This window comes from Malania oleifera, chromosome 3 (assembly GCF_029873635.1).
Source record: "Malania oleifera isolate guangnan ecotype guangnan chromosome 3, ASM2987363v1, whole genome shotgun sequence".
Lineage (NCBI taxonomy): Eukaryota > Viridiplantae > Streptophyta > Magnoliopsida > Santalales > Ximeniaceae > Malania > Malania oleifera.
In genome coordinates this window covers 77,748,225-77,769,076 of record NC_080419.1, presented here as the reverse complement: position 1 = coordinate 77,769,076, position 20,852 = coordinate 77,748,225, and the positions used below count along the sequence as shown (strand labels likewise).

At 37.9% G+C, this 20,852-nt stretch overlaps 2 protein-coding genes across 2 annotated transcripts; one reads left to right on the top strand and one right to left on the bottom strand.

Moving 5' to 3' along the window:
- Positions 1-228: 228 nt before the first annotated feature.
- LOC131151791 (uncharacterized) lies at positions 229-1,103 on the top strand. Its single transcript, XM_058103207.1, has 2 exons — positions 229-447; positions 558-1,103. Exons 1-2 carry the CDS (start codon positions 280-282, stop codon positions 1,017-1,019), a joined length of 630 nt encoding a protein of 209 aa, XP_057959190.1. The 5' UTR covers positions 229-279; the 3' UTR covers positions 1,020-1,103.
- Positions 1,104-15,319: 14,216 nt separating this feature from the next.
- LOC131151380 (succinate dehydrogenase subunit 5, mitochondrial-like) lies at positions 15,320-19,480 on the bottom strand. The gene is given in 6 exon segments (XM_058102625.1): positions 15,320-15,472; positions 15,932-16,022; positions 17,830-17,924; positions 18,032-18,170; positions 18,172-18,304; positions 19,420-19,480. Coding segments are annotated over 6 exon segments (579 nt in total). The 3' UTR covers positions 15,320-15,412.
- Positions 19,481-20,852: the final 1,372 nt, after the last annotated feature.

Below are 20,852 nucleotides of genomic sequence, written 5' to 3'. Positions count from 1 at the left end.
TTAAAGAAACAGTAAATTTAAGCTGTCAGTTTCAGATATCAGCATCCAATTGTGATCAAAAGGCCTCGTTGATTCTGACTGTCTTTTGTTAAACTGTCTACTGCTTTTAACTTTGTCTTTACCCCAAAGACTAGATAAGGAGGATTTTAAATAAGCTGCAAGGCCTCCATCGCAGGTGCAGCTCATTTTTCAACATAAACCCATTTCTGAAATATAAATATTGGCTCCATATTTACCTCTCTTGTCATTTCGCTGCAAAGTCCATCACCCTTCACCAACATGGGCGTTTTCTATCAAGAAGAGCCACCAAATCCCTCTAAGAGATGCAAACTCCTCGCTTCAGCCTTGAAGGATGCTTTCTCGAATTGCCATTCTTCTGGTGTACGACGATCTTCTCCAAGCCCGGAAGAGGAGAACCCAGCTACTGATTTCAATGATGAACAGGAAGTACAGACAAATCATCCATGCAGATAGAAAAATATTATTTTACCCATTTCTTAGCCAATTTTCTTTTGGGACCTTTTGGTTACCGTTACATTGTTTGATGTTTCTCTCAGGTGGTTGTTTCGGCCATTCGAAGTCGAGCCCTGGAAGCAAAGTTGAGACGCAAGGCAAGCCTCACCACAGGCAGCTTTTACTGGTTCTCTCCAACGGAACTGTCCGAAGTGTTTGTGACAACGCCAAAGGCGGTGAAGCAAACACAGAATAACAATGGAGGGTGTAGTGATGGTGAGAGGGAGGAGTTTCTCACAGCTGGGAGCTGCCTCTCCTGCTGTTCCAGCGCTCAAAGCAGCTGGGATGAATTTTTTTCTGTCAAGACAAACTTTCCCCGCTCTATGAGCTTGAGCGGGCTTGACTTTCCAGATTTCCGAAGGCGCTTAATAATACAGGAGCTGTGTCATTGTGAGGGTTGGCCGTTTGGACTCTGCCGGAAGGCCTTGCTGCTTCCACCTCTGCCCAAATCACCATCAGAATCTTGGACATGGCGCAAGGGTAATAGAATGGTCAAGCTACCATGAACTACTTCTCCAAACTCCAAAGGCTTCACCCACCGTGGGTGTGTTAGAAATGGTTAAAGTTAAAGAATACAATTACATTTCAAAGTTTTCCTTCTCATAGTAAAACATATTTTTGGTAAAAAAAAAAAGAAAAAAATTAGTTGAAGGGCTGAGCATAAGAAATGCTCCTTGGAAGAGATGAAAATCAAAAAGAAAAATGTTAAAAAGAAAATTAAAACAATGCCTTCATTACGTTTCTGTTGGTTCCCATAACAGTATTTTCAAATTTACAAGGACCAAGCATTCCGGCATAATGGTATTTATAGAGTTCCACACTTAGATAACAATGTTAACAATTCAAATTAATGTTGCCACAACCAGTCACTTATTCAACCTTTTCTTCATCATCATACCAACAAAATTGATATTAAATATGGTTAGTAGTAGTAAAAGTATTATAGCATTATCAATGACTAAGTTTATAAATTATTCCTCTAAGGGTGAGTTTGGTAGCTGGATTAGGTTAAGCCAAGAACACTTAGCCAACATTTGGTGTAACACACCAGGACTGGCCAAGAAAAGGGTGTTAATCAGGACTGGCCTCTCCCCACCCCACTGGATAGCCTCAACTTAGGCGCCTCCATTACCACAAAAAAAAAAACAAAAATATTATTATTATTTAATTATAAAATAAAATAAAGAAAGAGACAAGAATGCTCCCAACAAGAGGATCATCTTCAAACCTCTCTGCTCCCTTACTGCTTGTCTTTTCCAACCCCGGCGCCATTGCAGCTGCCCCTGGCAAAGCTGCGTCTGCACCTTCACACTTGTCAATGAAGAACTCAGCCCCTAATCATGATATTTTCCATTTATTGCTGAAACTTCAGTTCGTTTCTCTGCCAGCACCTTCACATTAATCAATGAATGATATGAACCAACAAGCTTCGATTGCATAAGATGATCTGCACATGCCAAGCGGGCCCATCACAGGAGCTAAAGCCAAGATGGTCAAGGAGGCTATGTAAGGACTAATTGAGAAGCTGCTTGAGCAAGAGTCAATGAGGATCATGGACACTAAAGAAAAAGATTTTCTTGAAGAGCCTAAGATGGTAAATTGTCTAAAAACATGTGAAACTAGAACTTTAAGCCAATATGGGCTGTTTGGGGATTTTTTACTGTTTTAATTAAAGTATGGGCTAAATAGTGGGTCAATTATGTCAATTAAACATGACATATGACTTACACATGTTTCATTAAATGACATGGCATGCTTAAGGTTAAGTGAGACTATTTTATTGGCTAGATTGATGTCATAGCATATTTTTATTGGCCGGACTGATGTCATGAGTTTCTTCTATTTTCTATAAGTAGTCAACTCTCTGTTGTATTGAAAAATGAATATTTTTGGCTGAATACAATTCCAAGTGAGGTTTATTTCTCTTCAAGTTCTTCATTGAACTTTCACCGAACTTATCAAATGTGCTACCTTTGTGGCATTCATCCATTAATTTGATATTCTTGGTTTATGTTTCACATCAAACAATAGGTCAAGGATCCACTACCATGTCGATTATAATTTTGGGTTTGGGGTTTTGATAAATCTGATTTGAGGTCTCCGGACGTTCATTCTTGAGGTTCCGCGTCATTTGGTATCAGAGCTTTGGTTCAAATCAGGTTCTATCTATCTTATTTTTCTTGTTTTCTTTCAAAAATTCTTTTATCTTATAATCATTTATCCTTATTTCATATTCTTCTATCATCCGATCTACCTATCTTGTTTTCTTGTTTTTGAAAATTTTCATCTCTTCTTTAATATCATCCATTATCAAGATTGAATCTTTTGTGGCTAAAAATTGCAAGAAACACAGCAAGGCCAATTAGAGCACACACACACACACAAAAGGGGGGTGGGGGTGCCAATTCGTGCACTCACAACAACAAAAAAATCCATTTTGTGGATTCAAAAAAAAAAAAGAAAAAGAGAAAAGGAAGTATTTTGCATTCAAAAAAAAAAAAAGAAAAAGAGAGGCAGCAGCTTGAAGGTTTGTGCAATTTGTGGCTGCACTTAACTTGGATTCTTCTTTGACTTTATCTTAGTCCATTCTAAAATCTATTCGATTTATTATTCTGATTTATGCTTGAATATATCCTTGGTCGAGTTGGTTATTTTGTTCTATTGAATTTCTTCTTATTTCGTTTGCGTCATTATTATGTTCTTGACTTCTTTTTGTCTTTTCTTCATTATTTTGTGTCCTGATTTAGTTGTTCTATTGTTATTTTCATTGATATCTCGTTTCTAATTCTTTGATTCAATTGCTGTGTTTGGTTGAACTATTGGCTTGTTTGGGATTAGTTCACTTAAGAATTAAAAGAGAAATCTTGAATGGTAAGAGGCACGAGTGTGTAAGTGTATCAAAGGGAAAAAGCCGGAAAAAAAAAAAATTTATGTCAAAACACGAGCGTTGAGTGTCATTGTTTGAGGGTAAACACGTAAAAGAATGAGTGAGGAATTTTTTTCTCTCTAATATCCTTTTTGCAGGTTTGAAATCATGAGTAGAAAGGCGATTGGCGCTAAAACTTCCAGTAAGGGTAGCGAGAATGAAAACCCTCCACAAGATTCATTTTTCACCTTGCAAGCCATTTAACAACAGTTTGAAAGACTCAATATGGTTTTGTGGGAGTTCAGAGATAGATTGAATAGATAAGACGCTGCAATTAATGGACTGAGAAGAGGGCAATCTAATGAAAAGGCGGCGAAGACCACATACTCCTCCGATTGCTGAATTTGAACATGATATAGGTAGCAATGATGCAAGCATAGTAGTCAGAGGCGCGAGGCGAGCCGAGGCGCAAAGGGTCTTTAAAGCCAAGGTGTGAGGCGCGAGGCAAAGGCGCACAATTATTAAAATGGTGTAAAATATCTATTTGGGGTAATTTATATATGAACATATGAATATCTAGTGATATTAGAATTTAAAATGCCAAAACATTCAATAACAAAATTGGAAATTTAATAAAATTGCCAAGACGAAGCCCAAAAGCATCAACAATTCAACATAGTTCAACATCAAAAGAAAAGAGTACAATAAAAGATTTCAAAATATAAAATCTAAAAATCCTCCTCAATCATCACTCATCACTCATCATCAACTAAGTCGGCGAAGATATCATCATCTTCCTCCTCATCATCAGAACTGTTTTCTCCAACATCTTTTTTCTCTTCCGTCTCCTCTGCACTATCCACTTGGATTTCATCCTCATCTACAAGTTCCAACATTGTGGTTCGACCCCTAGCACTGGTTGCACTACTAGATGAAGCCCTTCCTATTCCTCTAGACGATGATGGCATATTTGTACTTATTCTTGATCTAGTGTGACGCGGGGGTTTATTTAGTCCAGTAGCTATAGCAATAGAATCCCAAGTCAAATTATCATCTTCAAACACAAGTTCACCATCCTCATCAGAATCACCATCCATCCTACCAATCAACCACTCATTACTATCATCAATGTCCTTTAGGAGGATGGGATCAATGGTGTCACGTTTGTCGTATCAACGCCTCAGAGTTCGATTATATTTCACAAATACCAAATCATTCAAGTGTTGCTGGGATAGCCTATTTCTCCTTTTGCTATGAAGCTGCAAAAAGTTTAAAGTAATATGGTTAATAATGATTCTAAAAAGTAGTAGATTGGTAGTTCTTGTTCTTTAATAATTAATCCATAATATACTAATGACTTACATGTTGGAATATGCTCCAATTTCTTTCGCAGCCGGTAGCATTACACGTGAGGCTAAGAATTTTCACAGCAAACTTTTGCAAGTTTGGAGTTGTTGATCCATATGCCATCCACCATTGCGCTGTTATAAAATAAATTTTAAATGAATACCTACTAGGTAAATAGCAAAAATAATTTTCAAAAATAAAGAGGTAGTACAAATGCCACTTTACCTGGTGCTTTTGTCTTCCTTTGTCTCACTGCCAAACTAATTCCAAAGACGCCACTAGCGGCATTGTATTTTTCCAACTCATTTGAAACTTTATCTTGCATTTCAATAGTTGGCAGTAACCTTGCAATACATTTGTACAAACCCGTCATAATTTCTTCATCTTGCAAAATGTTGGGGTTTGAATAGAAAAATTCTGGATTCAAGTAGTGTGCAGCTACATGCAACGGTTGATGGAGTTGGCATCCCCACCTCGTATCAATAATTTCAAATGCCTCCTTGAATTTATCCTCTCTCTCACCAAAAGTCTTAACTATGGCTTCCTTAGTCCTATCCATTGCTTCATAAATGTATCTCATTGCAGGCTTCTTTTCCCCATCAACCAAACGGAGTACACGAACAAGTGGACTTGTTAACTTAAGAGCATAGACGATGGTACTCCAAAAAGTAGGCATCAAAACAATAGTAACTGCTCTTTTGCCAGCCGCCTCCTTTGCCTATTTAGTAGTATTCCAATCTTCAAAAGTAAACATCTTCCTCAAGTTGTTCTTTTGAAGATGGATTGAACGAAGGGTGATGAAGGCAATTGCAAATCTTGTAACTGCAGGTCTTAGTAACTCGTTTCCTCTAGTGAACTGTCTCATCAAGTTGACAACGCCAACACGATTATAGATATAGCCATTCAAAAAAATTGCCCTTTTCAAAGTTGCATGAATTAAAGGCATCTTCCCAATATCCTCCAAAATTAAATCAATGCAATGAGCAGCACACGGTGTCCAATATAAATGTGGCCTCTTTGCTTCCAAAAATCTCCCTGTTCAAAAATCAATGAATGAAGCCATTAAAATATTAAAATAAACAATATATACACTATAGAAAGTAGTTCTAAAAATAAGTTCTTACCTGCTACAACATAGTTTGACGCATTGTCAGTTACGACTTGAATCATATTTGATTCTCCAATTTTCTCTACCATCTCATCAACTAATTTATACATTCTATCTGCATTCTTGACAATATTAGAAGCATCAATAGACTTGATGAATACTGATCCCCTTGGAGAGTTCACTAAAAAGTTGATTATGTCCTTATTAGCAACCCAATCTCTCCAACCATTAGACATAATTGAGCAGCCATATTTTGTCCATTCCTCCTTATGGACCTTCAACAACTCTTTCATTCGACTAACTTCCTCCTTTAGGTAAGGAACTCTCACTTCATGATAGCTAAGTGGCTTTATTCCAGGACCATATTGTCCAATCGATTCAAGTGCCACTGCAAAGCTACTCAAACATACAGCATTAAATGGTATCCCAGCATCATATATCCACCTAGCAAAATCTCCCATTACCTTTTTTCTTAGTTCTCTCTTGCCACGAATGTCAATTTCTTGAACTTCATCTTCTTCATCTTCACCGTAATAATCTATATCATCAAATTCAAGCAATAACTCATTTTCCTCCTTTTCCATATATTTCTTCAACATATACTCTTTAATCTCCTCACGTACATGAGCAGGGCACTTAGAGCATTCTTTCACATTTCAAAATCCTCCGACAATGTGTTGTTTTGCCCGAAATATTCCTCCCCTTGTGACTTTAGCACAAAAATTGCAAGTCAAATTATTTCTATTTTTTTTATCCTCCAAATGTGCATACTTCCATGCGGGATCTTTCTTTGCCGAGGCCTCACATCCAGAACTAGAATCCATTTAAGATTTTAAACTTGGTATCTCGTATCCTAACTGAAAAAACAATACATCATATATTTAAAATTTAAGACTTACATAATGCATTTCCAAACAAATTAAAAACCAATAGCTAAATTTCAATAAAAAGAATAAATATTATATATTAGTTATAATTTATAAACTTACATTAATTAAACTTAATATTATAAATTAAAAAACAGTAGCTAAATTTCTGTAAAAAAAATAATTATTATGTTATTAGTTATAATTTATAAGCTTACATTAATTAAACTAAATATTATAAATTAAAAAACAGTAAGCTTACATATAAAGAAGAAGACGAAGAAGATAAAGAGCAGGCACCAGTCAACAGTTAGTAGCACGCAGCAAGCATGCAGCAAGAAGAAGAAGAAGAAGAGAAGCAGCAAGATGCAAGCATCAGCAGCAGCAACAGTAGAAGAAGAAGAAGAAGAAGAGAAGAGAAGCAGCAGGCAGCAGGACGCAAGCAGAAGCAATAGCAGAAGAAGAAGAAGAAGAAGAAGAAGAGAAGCAGCAGGCAACAGGATGCAAGCAGAAGAAGAAGAAGAAGAAGAAGAAGACTTACAAAGGTTCGAAGGCTTAAAAACGATCTCCAGCTGGTTCGAAATGTTGAAGGCGACGTGACGAACTCACGTTGTGCTCAAAGGCAGTCAGACAAACTCACAACTGCTTCGAAGGCAGGCAGACGAACTCGCGAGGGCTCCAGCTGGTTCGAAACAAAGTCGTGCAGGTCGTGCTTCTTCAAAATGTCGAAGATGAACTCACAATCCTGGTCGAAGCTCAAAGACGAAGTCGCGAAGGCTTCCGGCTAATTCAAAGGTTTGCAAACGAACTCACGAAGGGCTTCGAAGGGTCGAAAGGGGCTAGGGCTCTGTTCGTTTGAGTCGAATGAGGGATGCGAGTCTGGCTTGGGCCACTTATCTCCTTTAAATGGCTTAAAAATACACAAGGCGCGCCTCACTACACCTCGTCTTGCCTGGGGTTGCCTCTTGTAGGTCGCCTCGCCCCACCTCGTATGAGGCGGCAGACTCATCGGCACTGCGCTTTGCGCCTAGGCGCGCCTCAAGCGTGCTTTTAGCTACCATGGATGCAAGTGATGATGAACATGATGGTATGGGCAGATTTGCTTATCGAGGTGCTAGGCAAGAGCGGCTACCTCAATAGGAGCCAAGGGGTCAAGATAACATCGATAGAAATATCAGAAGCATCAAAATGAAGATCCCTCATTTTCAAGGGAAAAATAACCCAAATGTATACCTTGAATGGGAGAGGAAGGTTGAGCTCATTTTTGAGTGTCATAACTACAAAAAAAAAGAAGGTGAAATTGGCAACTGTGGAGTTCATTGACTATGAAACATGGAAAGACCTATTAAGACGTGGGCAGAAATGAAAGCGGTGATGAGGAAGCGATTTGTACCAAACCACTACTACCGAGACTTACACCAACGTCTTCAAAGCCTTACCCAAGGTACCAAAAATGTGGAGGACTACCACAAGCAGATGGAGATAGCTATGATTCGGGCAAATATTGAGGAAGATAGAGAAGCTACAATGGCACGATTCTTATGTGGGTTGAACCGGGAAATTGCTAACATAGTGGAGCTACAGCACTATGTAAAGTTAGAGGACATGGTACATATGGCAATGAAAGTGGAGAGGCAACTCAAACACAAGGGTGGAAACAAGCATGCTACAACAACTTCAGCTTCCCATTCCACATGGAAACCGAATTGGGGGAAATCAAAAGAAGAAAGGGTTGTTTCTAAATCCAAGGAAGAGAAGGAGAAAGGCAAAGACAAATGGACAGTCATGAAAAAGGTACAATTCTCAACCTAATAGGTACAGAAATATCAAGTGTTTTAGGTGTTTGGGGACTAGCCATATTGCATCACAATGCCCAAATAAAAGAACAATGATTATGAGAGATGATAGCACTATTGAGACCGATGATGAAGAGAGTGATCATAGTCCATGCCTTTACTAGAAAAGTCTAGTGATGTTGAGTATGCTGTCCATGGGGAGGCATTAGTAACTATGAGAGCTTTAAACATGCATGTGGTAAAAAATGAAAATGAAGAGTAGCGTGAGAATATATTTCATACTCGATGTTACATCCACGATAAGGTGAATAGCATGATCATCGATTGAGGGAGCTGCGATAATGTAGCTAGTACCATATTAGTAGAGAAGTTGGGGTTGCAATACATAAAACATCCTAAGCCTTACAAACTTCAATGGTTGAATGAGTGTGGGAAGGTTAGGGTGAATAAGCAAGTGCTGATTGTATTTTCAATTGGAAAATATTCTGATGAGATTCAATGTGATGTGGTCCCTATGCATGTTAGTCACATCTTATTGGGCAGGCCGTGGCAATATGATCAACGTGTCACGCATGATGGGTTCAAGAATAGGTATTCCTTTATAAAAGATGGGAGGAGTGTGACCCTTGTACCATTGACTCCTAAGCAAGCGTATGAAGATTAAGTGAGATTGAAAATAAGAATAAAACAAAAGAGGAGGCAGAGAGCATTGAAAAAAAACAGAGGAGAGAAAATGGGGCAAGAGAGGAACTGAAATTAGGAAAAAAAAAAAAAAGAGTGGTAAAAATGAGGGAAAAACAGCGAAAGAGGAAAAAATGAATTTGTATGCAAAAGAAAAAGAGTGTAAGAAAGTTTTTTATGCACAAAGACCTCTAGTTGTACTCATGTACAAGGAGGCATAATTGAGCACTAACGAACTCACCTCTTCCTTGCCTAGTGTTGTTGTTTCTTTGCTGCAGGAGAATGAGAATGTCTTTCCTGTAGACGTTCCCAATGGTTTGCCACCGATTAGAGGAATTGAGCATTAGATTGACTTCATTCCCGTGGATACGATTCCCAACCGTCCGGCCTATAGGAGCAACCCCGAAAAGTCTAAGTAATTTCAAAGACAAGTTGAGGAGCTACTAGTCAAGGGGCATGCGAGGGAGGGCATGAGTCCGTGTGCAGTGCCCATGCTATTGGTACTAAAGAAAGATGGATCATAGAGGATGTGTATGGACTGTAGAGCCATCAATAAAATCACTGTAAGGTATCGCCATCATATCCCTAGACTAGATGACATGTTAGATTAACTGCATGACTCTTGCATCTTTTCTAAAATTGATTTAAAAAGTGGCTTCCATCAAATGAAAATGAAACTGGGTGATGAATGGAAAACTGCATTTAAGACAAAGTACAGTCTGTATGAATGGATGGTTATGCCATTTGATCTCACCAGTGCACCTAGTACTTTCATGCGCTTGATGAATCATGTGTTGCGTGCATTTATAGGTAGATTTGTTGTTGTCTACTTTGACGACATCCTAGTGCACAGCAAGCATCTTGATGATCACATGGATCATTTGAAAAATGTACTAGATGTTCTTAGAAAAGAAAAATTGTTTGCTAACCTAAAGAAATGTAATTATTGCATGGAAAAGGTTATTTTATTGGGTTATATGGTGAGTGCTAAGGGCATACAAATGGATGAGGAAAATGTGAAAGCAATAAAAGATTGGCCAACACCTAAATCTGTAGCTGATGTACGTAGTTTTCATGGGTTGGCTAGTTTTTATAGGTGGTTTGTAAGAGATTTTAGCACCATTGCTGCACCTTTAACTGAAGTGATAAAAACGAATGTGGGGTTTAAATGGGGTAATGCACATGAACATGCCTTTAAAATGTTTAAAGATAGTTTATGTTCTGCTCCATTGTTGCTTTTACCTAATTTCACTAAAACTTTCAAAATTGAATGCGATGCCTCCGGGATTGGTATTGGAGCTGTTTTGATGCAAGATAAGCGTCCCATTGCATATTTTAGAGAAAAGCACAATGGGGTAGCATTGAACTACTCCCCGTATGATAAAAATTGTATGCCTTGGTGCTTTGGTGAGGGCATTGGAGACGTGACAACACTACTTGTGGCCTAAAGAATTTGTGATTCACTCTGATCGTGAATCATTAAAGCATTTGAAGGGGCAAGGTAAGCTAAATCATCGCCACGCCAAATGGGTAGAGTTCATCAAAACCTTCCCATATGTCATTCAGTACAAGAAGGGGAAAGAGAATGTCATGGTTGATGCGCTTTTTAGCAAGTATGCCTTAATTACTACACTTAGCACTAAGCTATTGGGATTTGAGTACATAAAGGATTTATATGCTAAAGATTCTGATTTTGCTAATGTGCACAAGGCATGTGATAAAGTTGCGTTTCATAAATTCTGCATGATGGATATTTGTTTAGGGAGAATAGACTTTGTGTGCCTAATTGCTCCTTAAGAAAATTGCTTGTGCGAGAGTCACATAGCGGGGGTTTGATGGGACATTTTGGGGTACAAAAGACTTTAGATATTCTGCATGAACACTTCTTTTGGCCACATATCATAGAGATGTAGAGAGTGTGTTCTAAATGCATTTCATGTAAACAAGTTAAGTCTAAGGTCTTACCTCATGGCCTTTATGCTCCTTTGCCTATACCTAGTGAACCTTGGGTAGACATTTTAATGGATTTCATATTAGGTTTGCCTAGGTCCAAAGGGAGGTATGGACTCTATATTTGTGGTGGTTGATAGATTTTCTAAAATGGCACATTTTATTCCTTGCCATAAAACTGATGATGCCACAAATATAGCCAATTTATTCTTTAGGAACATTGTGCGATTGCATGGCATTCCTAGGACAATTGTTAGTGATAGAGATCTTAAATTCCTTAGCTACTTTTGGAAGGTTTTGTGGGGAAAGTTAGGAATTAAGCTATTGTTTTCTACTACATGAAGTAGTTAATCGGACTTTAGCTACCTTATTGCGTGTGGTCATTCAAAGGAAATTTAAAATCATGAGAAGAAGGCATACCACTTGTTGAGTTTGCTTATAATAGAACTGTGCATGCTTCTACTAATTTTTCTCCATTTGAAATTATTTATGATTTTAATCCTTTGATTCCATTGGATTCGATGTCGTTACCTGTGAATGAGATAGCTAGCTTAGACAGACGACACAAGGCTGACTTGGTGAAGAGGATCCATGAACAAGCACGACAGCACATCGAAAATAAGAACCGACAATATTCATCTCAAGCCAATAAGGGGCACAAGTTCATTACTTTTGAACCGGGAGATTGGGTATAGGTGCATATGAGAAAGGAGATGTTTCCTACTAAAAGGAAAACAAAGCTACACCCGAGGGGTGATGGATCTTTTGAAGTGTTAGAAAAGATCAACGACAATGCATACAAGTTGGATCTACCGGGTGAGTTTAAGGTCAATGTAACTTTCAACGTTTCTAATTTATCCCCTTTTGCTGTAGGCAATGATTCAAGGACAAATCTTTTTTAGGAGAGGGGGAATGATATGAACCAACAAGCTCCAATTGCACAGGATGATCTGTACATGCCAAGCAGACCCATCACAAGAGCTAGAGCCAAGAAGGTCAAGGAAGCTACGCAAGGACTAATTGAGAAGTTGCTTGAGCAAGAGTCAATGAGGGTCATGGACACTAAAGAAAAAGACTTTCTTGAAGAGCCTAAGATAGCAAATTGTCTAAAGATGTGTGAAGCTAGAACCTTAAGCCAATAGGGACTGTTTGGGGAATTTTTATAGTTTTAAATTAAGTATAGGCTAAATAGTGGGCCAATTGTGTCAATTAAGCATTGTATGTGACTAGCACATGTTTCATTAAATGACATGGCATGCTTAAGGTTATGTAGGGCTATTTTATTGGCCAGATTGATGTCATAGCCTATTTTTATTAGTCGGGCTGATGCCATGGGTTTCTTTTATTTTCTATAAGTAGTCAAGTCTCTGTTGTATTAAAAAAGGAATATTTTTGGCTGAATACATTTCCAAGTGAGGTTTATTTCTCTTCAAGTTCTTCATTGAACTTTCACCGAACTTATCAAAGGTGCTACCTTTGTAGCGTTCTTCAATTAATTTGATATTCTTGGTTTATGTTTCACGTCAAGCAATAGGTTAAGGATCCACTACCATGTCAAATCTTAATTTGGGTTTGGGGTTTTGATAAATCTAATTTGGGGTCTCTGGACGTTCATTCTTGGGGTTCTACATCAATGAAGAAGAATCTGGCCCCTATACACTAGAGTTGGATGCAATCTAATGCCTTCCCATCTTTCCAACACCCCATTTCACCTTCACACTTGCCCTCCTCCTAGGCACCACCAGCTCCAACACCCACTTACGTTGGTTTATGGGAAGCCAACCAGGGCAAACCCATCCACCGACCTCTTGATCCTCTATGCTGGTAGTTGCTCCCACCCGGCACTGCACATGTCACCACCCTATACATCATCACCACCCTATAAATTTCCAAATTCAACTTCTCCTTTACCTTGACACCAATGAGCTCCCATCTGTTGTGGGAGAGAGACACAAATAGAATCCTTACCTAAAATTTAAGGGTATTTTGGTTTTTCGAACGATAAGCCTATCCAATGGGTATCGCAATCCAAACATGAGACAGGATAAAAATCATAGTCAGCCGAGTTTAGTCGGCCCAACGCAGATGAAAATTTGGAAGAAGAGTCGAAGGATGGGGATAGAGTGATCATGGCTCTAGAAGACATGACTTTTTAATTGACACGCTCAAAACCTCCTCTTACAACCTATGAATGAATAGATCTCTTGCCCACATTATAAAATAAAACACGGAATCAATCAAAGTAATCCTAATCCCTATCAATCACTAAAGAAGCCAACTCTATTTGACCAAAACACAACCTTCCATGGCCTTCCAACGGGTCAAGGGCACCTTAGGTCTTATTCTCTAATGAATTCAAAAAGAAAGGGATGCTTGGAATGAAACTTTCAATCTGGCTTTGTTCATTACTGTTATGATGTGGAGGATCCACATGGGATGTGGCAACCACAGAGCATACTTGGTTAAGACAATAACCTCTTTTGTGGGTGAAGAGATCAAATGAGTATTTAAGCTACCATGGCTCTAAAACCCCATTCTTCATAGTTTTATAAATTGGATCATGGAGGCTGACTGGTTCAGGGATCTGAGGCAGCTGCTCATACTTGGTCACTCAAGGTTCTAAGAGGAGCTTTAGGGGCTCTTCTCTAAGTAGTTGTCTTAGGATATGGACGTTGGTAAACTGAAAAGCCATCTCCCTTGAAGTATAGGATCGGGACCTAATGAAAGAAAAGATTACGCTTAAGGAGGACACCAGAAGGGTTGTTTCTAAATTTACCGAAAGACTTAGAATCTAGTGGATAAACCTTGGAGATTATAGGTAGTTGTAGTTTTCGCAGGTTCCAAATTCAGATGATACACAATCCTTAAGAGTTCTGTGGTGCCCGGAAGGACCACGTTACCCAAGCCAGAGAATAATACATGAAGATTAGATGTTGCTCACTTAAAAGAAAAAATTTGAAGAAACATTATAATCTTATCTCAGAAAGATACTACACTCTCTGCGGGCCTGATGATATTAACCTCAAGCAAGCTTATCTTAATAGCTTGCCTGATCCACTAGAAGAGGAAGTTCTCCGAGAACTTCAAATGAGTTGAAAAAGACTTAAAAAGCACTTCTCTTGGTAAGCTCTACCAAAGTTTTCTTATGAATCTGGATGCACTCTGCAAAAAATATGACATGTATAGGAGAATCTAGAAAGCAGGCATGAACATAACCAAATAATGCAAGAGGAAGGATCTCCTCATCAAAATGCAAAGGAAACAAGCAGTGCTCATGTCCAATGGGAGAGCGGGAGGATGTTTATCTTCCTAGAAAATCAAGGCACAAGGAGACAGGAGGCTGGAAATATCTGAGAAAGAAGAAGCATAAGAAAGATTTAAAGGATCATAGATGTTACATCTAAAATCAAAAGGGGCATTATGCAAAGAGGTGCCTCCAGAGACAAAAAATAATTAAGTTGATTCAGATGCTTCATAAAATCTCATATTGAGATTCAGACAACGACATCGAATTTGTATTCTCCATTGATGATCAACAAAATGAAGATTCCATCCTTAATTTCCAGCAATGTGAGCAAGTAGATCTTTCAGACTCTTCGAATGAAGAAGATGAAAATTTCAAGAGCTATTAGGATGATCCAAGTCTATTCAATAAAACTTAGCCATCGAAACAAGCACCCCAACCACCCTACAAATCACATCAGTATAAATCATGCATAATATATGCATTATAAGTTAGAATTAGCTAAAACAAATTACTATAATAAGTATTGCATATTTTTAGAAATTAGTCAGAAATTATGCATGAGAATTGGCAGCATAAATGACTTCAAGAACATAAGCATATGGACGGTAAATGCAACCAAATATTTTAAGAAAAAAACATGAAAAGTAACTACTCTTGACCATTGATAGAACCCATGAATTGAAGACATGAAATGAAGACCGGTAAATGTGAATATGGAAAGTAGTAACCATTGCCACCAACACAGGAAGTAATAAGATCAAGGAATAGCTATTTTTTCAATGTCAGACAAGTTCCCCAGCGCAAGGGACTAGTTGATTTTCAAGGAACAAGCATGAACAAAGTTAATAAGAAAATATAAAAACATGAATGTCATGATCCAACATTGTTCCATTCTTTGTAGTTAACAAAGAAAACATCATTATTTAACACACAGCTCTAACAAGATAACTTCTCTGAAGAAAATATACCAAGCTCTCTCCAAGTATTAAAGATGTTCATAAAATGAGAAAGCTTATGGGAAATGACAACTTTCCAAAACTATGGACCTCTTTGCTCAACATAAGACCCAGAAAGTCCAGAAGTCCCAAGAACGGTAACCTGCAAGAAGATTAATAAATTCATGAATACGGTAAACCTTGCCCTCATTTACACAACACAACAAATTGGGAAAACATTTATCGAAGGTAAACAGTTGTCAAGGTGTTGTCACAGCACATGGCATTTTAATGAGAACGCAAGGTGTTATCAAAGTGTAGCGACCAATTCCAAATACCACAGACGCAGAAATAAGAACATGTTGAAGCAGTACATCTTCACAAACAAAAAATTTACATAAAAATAGCGGTGTTGGGCATTAATCATAGGATCAATGATCAAAGGATAAGGTATACATCCCCCCACCCTCCCCCCCAAGAGACATTTTAGAAAGGAGGAAATCTACATATCAAATGACAAAATTTCCAAAAAACTCTACTACGATCCTGGTTTACAAAACTATCTAGCAAAAACAGTGCAAAATGCAATGTGATGTCTAAGCGCAGTGCATAATTTTTATACCTTCCCCCATTCAGAATCGAGGCCACTACACCTCATCTTTAAGTGTATCATCTTTGTCCCCAACTCAGTCTCTACTTTCTTACGTAAATAGTGAGTACGCGTCAAAACTGCGTAATTGGGCATCTTAACTCGGGTTTTACGGTTTATATTTTTAATTAAATGTCTAAAATTATCCAATATTTTAATAAAGTGCCAAAATCATCATTCTTGAACTTTATTACACTATTTATGAAGTTTTGGTAATTTTTTGTTGCAGGAAAATTCCTGAGAACCAAAACCGATACCTATTCGTATTTCGAGCAAAACTTTTTCGTCCGAACTCCGATCGAGACGATTCAAGTTTCTGGAGAAAGAGGAAAAGATTATCTACAACTTTTGTGTTTTGAATTTTGTGAGAAACGGGCTCCAGAAGAGTCAGATTTGCGATGAACAAAGAATGAAAAAAATGAAAAAAAAAATATAATAATTCGGGTTGGGTCAAGTTGCCAGGTCAAACCCAATTGGGTCGGGTTAGCTCCAGCGGATCATAGGGTTCCTTCCCCCCTATCCTATTTAACCCTTCTTTTCCCCTGTTCTGAGGTGTGCCCTGCGCACCATCTCTCCCACTCTCTTCTCCTCCTTTTTCTTTTCTTCTTCTTGTCTTTGCATTCTCTGTTATTTTTTTTTTATTTTCTCCTACTTAATCTTCCTCTCATTCTCTTTTTTTTTCCCAGCTAATCTTTTTTCTCCCTCTCTAATTTTTCTTTTCTTTTCTCTCCCTGTCCTCTCCCGAATCTCCTCTACACAACTCCCATCCCACTCCATACCAGCAGTAAACGTGAGGCCAGCTGCTGCAACCAGCTTCTCCGCGCCTCAAAGCACAGCCGGCTGTTCCTCTCCTCTACAGAAGCCTCCAAACAACAGCCCTCCTGCTGCTATACCAGCTACCACGCGAAGCCACACACCAGTCCGGCAACTCCAGCAACAACAGCCCGTGAGCCACCAAGCCACGCAACCACAGCAGCAACTCCAGCCCCTGTTTAGCCTGCAGCAAATCACCACGAGCAGTAGTAGAGACTTGAAGACCCGAGGAGATTCTTCATGGCACAGCAGAGCCCTCGGCCACTCCAACAACAGCAGCCCCTCAACCACCCTTCCTCAGATTCCAAGACCAGCACAACCCGAGCCAGAATAGAGCAGCCCTCTCTCTCTCTCTTTCTTCTTTCCTTTTCTCTTTAATTACTCTCACCTTTAATTAGTCATTGTTAATTTTCAGTAGAACTTCTATTTATGTTTTGAGGTTTCAAACTTTGTTGGATGATTCATAGTTAATTCTTTTTATTTCCTTCTCTTCTCAAAGTGATATTAGTAATAGATTTATTTTTATTTTTATTTTCTTGTTTGTCTTGTTTGCTTGAAGTTTTTTTTTTATCATTGATTAAGGTATAATTCAGTTTCTTGAAAAATAAAAAAAAATAAAAAAAATATATCTTTCTTGGAAATTAAATTAGTTGTTTTCCTTAAGATTCAAAAATTCGTTGAGTTTTATTTAGTTTAAGATTAATTTTTTTTAAGTCTGTTTTTTTTGTCTTTCCGTTATTGTTTAGCTGTTAGAGTTTGATGTCCCTTAGGTAGATTAGAGTTTCTATTTTTATTGTTTACTTTAATGCCAATTAGGTCTAGGGTTTTAATTCGTGTGTTTGTCTAATTTATCAAAAGAAATTCCAACAATTTTGAAAAACCTCAAATCTGAACCAAGTTCAGTACCTTTTTAATTTCAATTGGAAAAAACGTAAAATCTGATATTAAAACGCATTCCCTGAGGAGACGATCTAACAGCTAAGGCTTAATATTACACGACAGAACTCCTATACTTGGGATAGCTCTCGAGCTGCTCATTTTTCGAGCGAGTCAAATAGGCCTCATCAAGTCCAAATGCATCCAAATATGTAGTGTAGCGCTTATAGACTGTACAGGGAGCATTCACAAACTCATCTAACAAGGGCTTCACATTCTACACAAATATAAAAAAAAAAAAATGAATAGATAATAAAAACAGAAAACTAAAAGAACTTCAGAGACCAATAAATCAAGTCATCATTCCTTCACAACTTTTGATACCTCACCACTCAATCCAATGCTGTCATCAATTTCCATCCTCAGAGATACAAGAATCCCACCAAATTCCTCAACTGCCTCAGCTGCACGGAAAACATTTGCCAGTGCCTCCTGTCCAGCCTTGTCCTCAGTACTTTTAGAGCTCATCCCAACTTGCAGCCATTAAGTCTTTGAAAACATTTTGAATTTCAGGGTCTCTTATGATGGGCAAATGAGTTACATCTTCGCTATAATAACGAGTACTTCCAATTCTTAGCGTAAAATTATTCCTGCTACCTGTTGAATATATAGTTGGGTAAAAATAAAAATAAAAAAAAAAGGTCACGACATGAAAGTCATCTCTCAGAAATAAATTTACAGATGAAAAAAAAAAAATCTATTGGACCAAGCTAAACTGCAGCACGAACTACCAACGATGTAGTCCAAGAGCTATCCAAACATTGATGATTTCAAATGTTGAGAAGCAGAAATGCAAATGTGCGAAAGAAAAATGTTGTGGGGATTTGGAAGGCAGGGAGAGGTGAAATAGTCACCGATGATATCAACAATAAAGAAGCTGCTATGTGAGGAAACAGTTTATGCAGTAGAAGATTTTGAGTCCATGTAAAGAGACAGCTTGCAACCTCTTCCTCTCAGTCTCCATATTCCTCTATTCCATATTTCCGTCTTACGCATTGGTTGGTGAGCCCACTTTCATGGACATGTGGCATAAACAACTTAGGCAATACGGTACTATGCCTTGTTTGACAGTCCAGCCTCTGGTAATATATTGTTACCATTTCATTCTTTCTTGTCCTCTCGACAACAGTCATGCTTTGCCTTGTATTCTCATTCTCATTCTAGCATCCCTTTACAGTAGTTATTCACCCGTGTATGGACCCTCCCTGGGTATCAATAAATGGATCCCATTGTTTTCTTATCTTTGTGGATGGCTTTAGTTGTTATGTTTGGTGTTGTCCATTGAAATCTAAGGCTGATGTGCATTCAATGCTTGGAAAATTTAAAACTCTTTTGGAAAATTGGTTTCAAACTAAAATTCTAGCCATTGAGAAAATCAATCAGTTTCTTAGGTTCTTGATTGCCTGGGAATTTTTCAATGTGTCTTGTCTGCTCACACATGAACAAATTGGGGGAGTTGAATGTCGCCACCCTTATCAAAGAATTGGGTTTAACCCCGTTGGTCCATGCTTCCCTACCTCGAACTTTTAGGGATGAAGCTTTCCAAATTACTTTTTTTCTTATCAATGCTATGCCCTCATGACCTTTCTTTCAATTCTATTAGATATATTATTTGGCAAGCCTTTAGATTATTCCTTTCTTTGCTTCTTTGACTCTTCTTGTTATCCATCCCTGCTTTTACATTCCCTCCGGCAGGACCTATATTTCCATACCTCTTTCATGAGTCTTTGCTTCTCTATTCCATCTTGCAATCTCCTCCATTCTCTTCCTCATTGAGTGGTGTGTTCCATGGTTTTAAATCAAAGTAGCAGGTAGTGCAACGTAATGGCAATGGGTGTAACAGGAAGTGGGTATAGCGGATGTTACATAAAAGGGTGACAGCCATGAATTTTTTTTAAGCGCACACAACCTTATGCATATTAGTGTATTAGCATGTTTTAAGCTTTTAACCCTTCTCAGAAAGAGTTTTAGTATATTTTGGGTCCTTTAGTTTCAACTAAGTTGTTTGGTAAGGGCAAGAAATTTACATTTGTTTTAGACCACCATTGACAAAAAGTTATGCGAGTGTGTATTTATACTTTTTCATTATTCTTATGTGAGATAAATTAATTAATAAAACAAAATACACTATACACTCCATTAATCTATAATCACATAAGACATATGAATAAAACAAATATACAATAACTAGAAAAGAAAAAAAAGGTTGAACTTGAAACATATAGAACATAAATATCAAATTGCTAATATTATAAAAATAAAATATTTTATTAATATATTGGTATTATCAAATTGTTAATTAATGCATCTCTTGCGAGTATTTTAAAAAGGTATTAAATTTTGTATCATTATCGTCCTCATTATAATCTTTTTCCCCCTTTCTCTCCTCATTGTATATTGAGAATGATTTATGAAGGGGGGAAAACCAAAAGTAAGAAGAATATATATATTTCTGTAACAGTCCTATAGCAATTATGTAACGGTCGTAGCAGCCTTACATATTGGTCTCAGTCCGTAATGGCTACTACGGGTGTGATTTTTCTTCCCACTAATTTCACAATGTATAACAATATCCGGAACCCAAAAAAACATTACGCAATGGTCACAGCTGTTATTTTAAATTAAAACCATGAGGTGTTCTCTATTCCATATTCTAATTAGTTTCCTTCTATATCTCATTTAATTACTCCTTTTTGATCTCTACCTCATCTTCTCCCATTTGGTGTTCACTCCCTTATTCTCACCGGGTATACTCCTTAATCTTCTCCACATTTGTTTCTTTTAATCCTCCCACATCTTTATGTATCAATTCCATTCCTATTATATCACATGAAATTCCAATCTCAATCTGACCTCCGCATTCCTCTCCTATCTCACTTTCTTCCCCTCTTCAACCTGTTTCAAATATAACTCCTCAATTATGTCCATTGATTTGTCCATCCAACTCCCTCCATTACCCTCCTTCCTAAACACTCATACTATGCAAAGTCTCTTACTACCACTACATCCTCCTCTCAAGCTTCTTCCCTTGAACCTACCTGTTTTAGTCATGCCAATAAGAACCTGCAGTGGAGAGCAGCAATGCTTCATGAGCTCAATGCTTTAATTCGCAATGGTACTTGGAGTTTGGAACCTCCCTCTTCTC

Excerpts from the sequence above, each read along its gene's own strand:
- LOC131151791 (XM_058103207.1), top strand. The coding sequence starts at position 280 with ATGGGCGTTTTCTATCAAGAAGAGCCACCAAATCCCTCTAAGAGATGC. Across the intron at positions 448-557 it reads ATTTCAATGATGAACAGGAA|GTGGTTGTTTCGGCCATTCG; the intron begins GTACAGACAAAT and ends TGTTTCTCTCAG.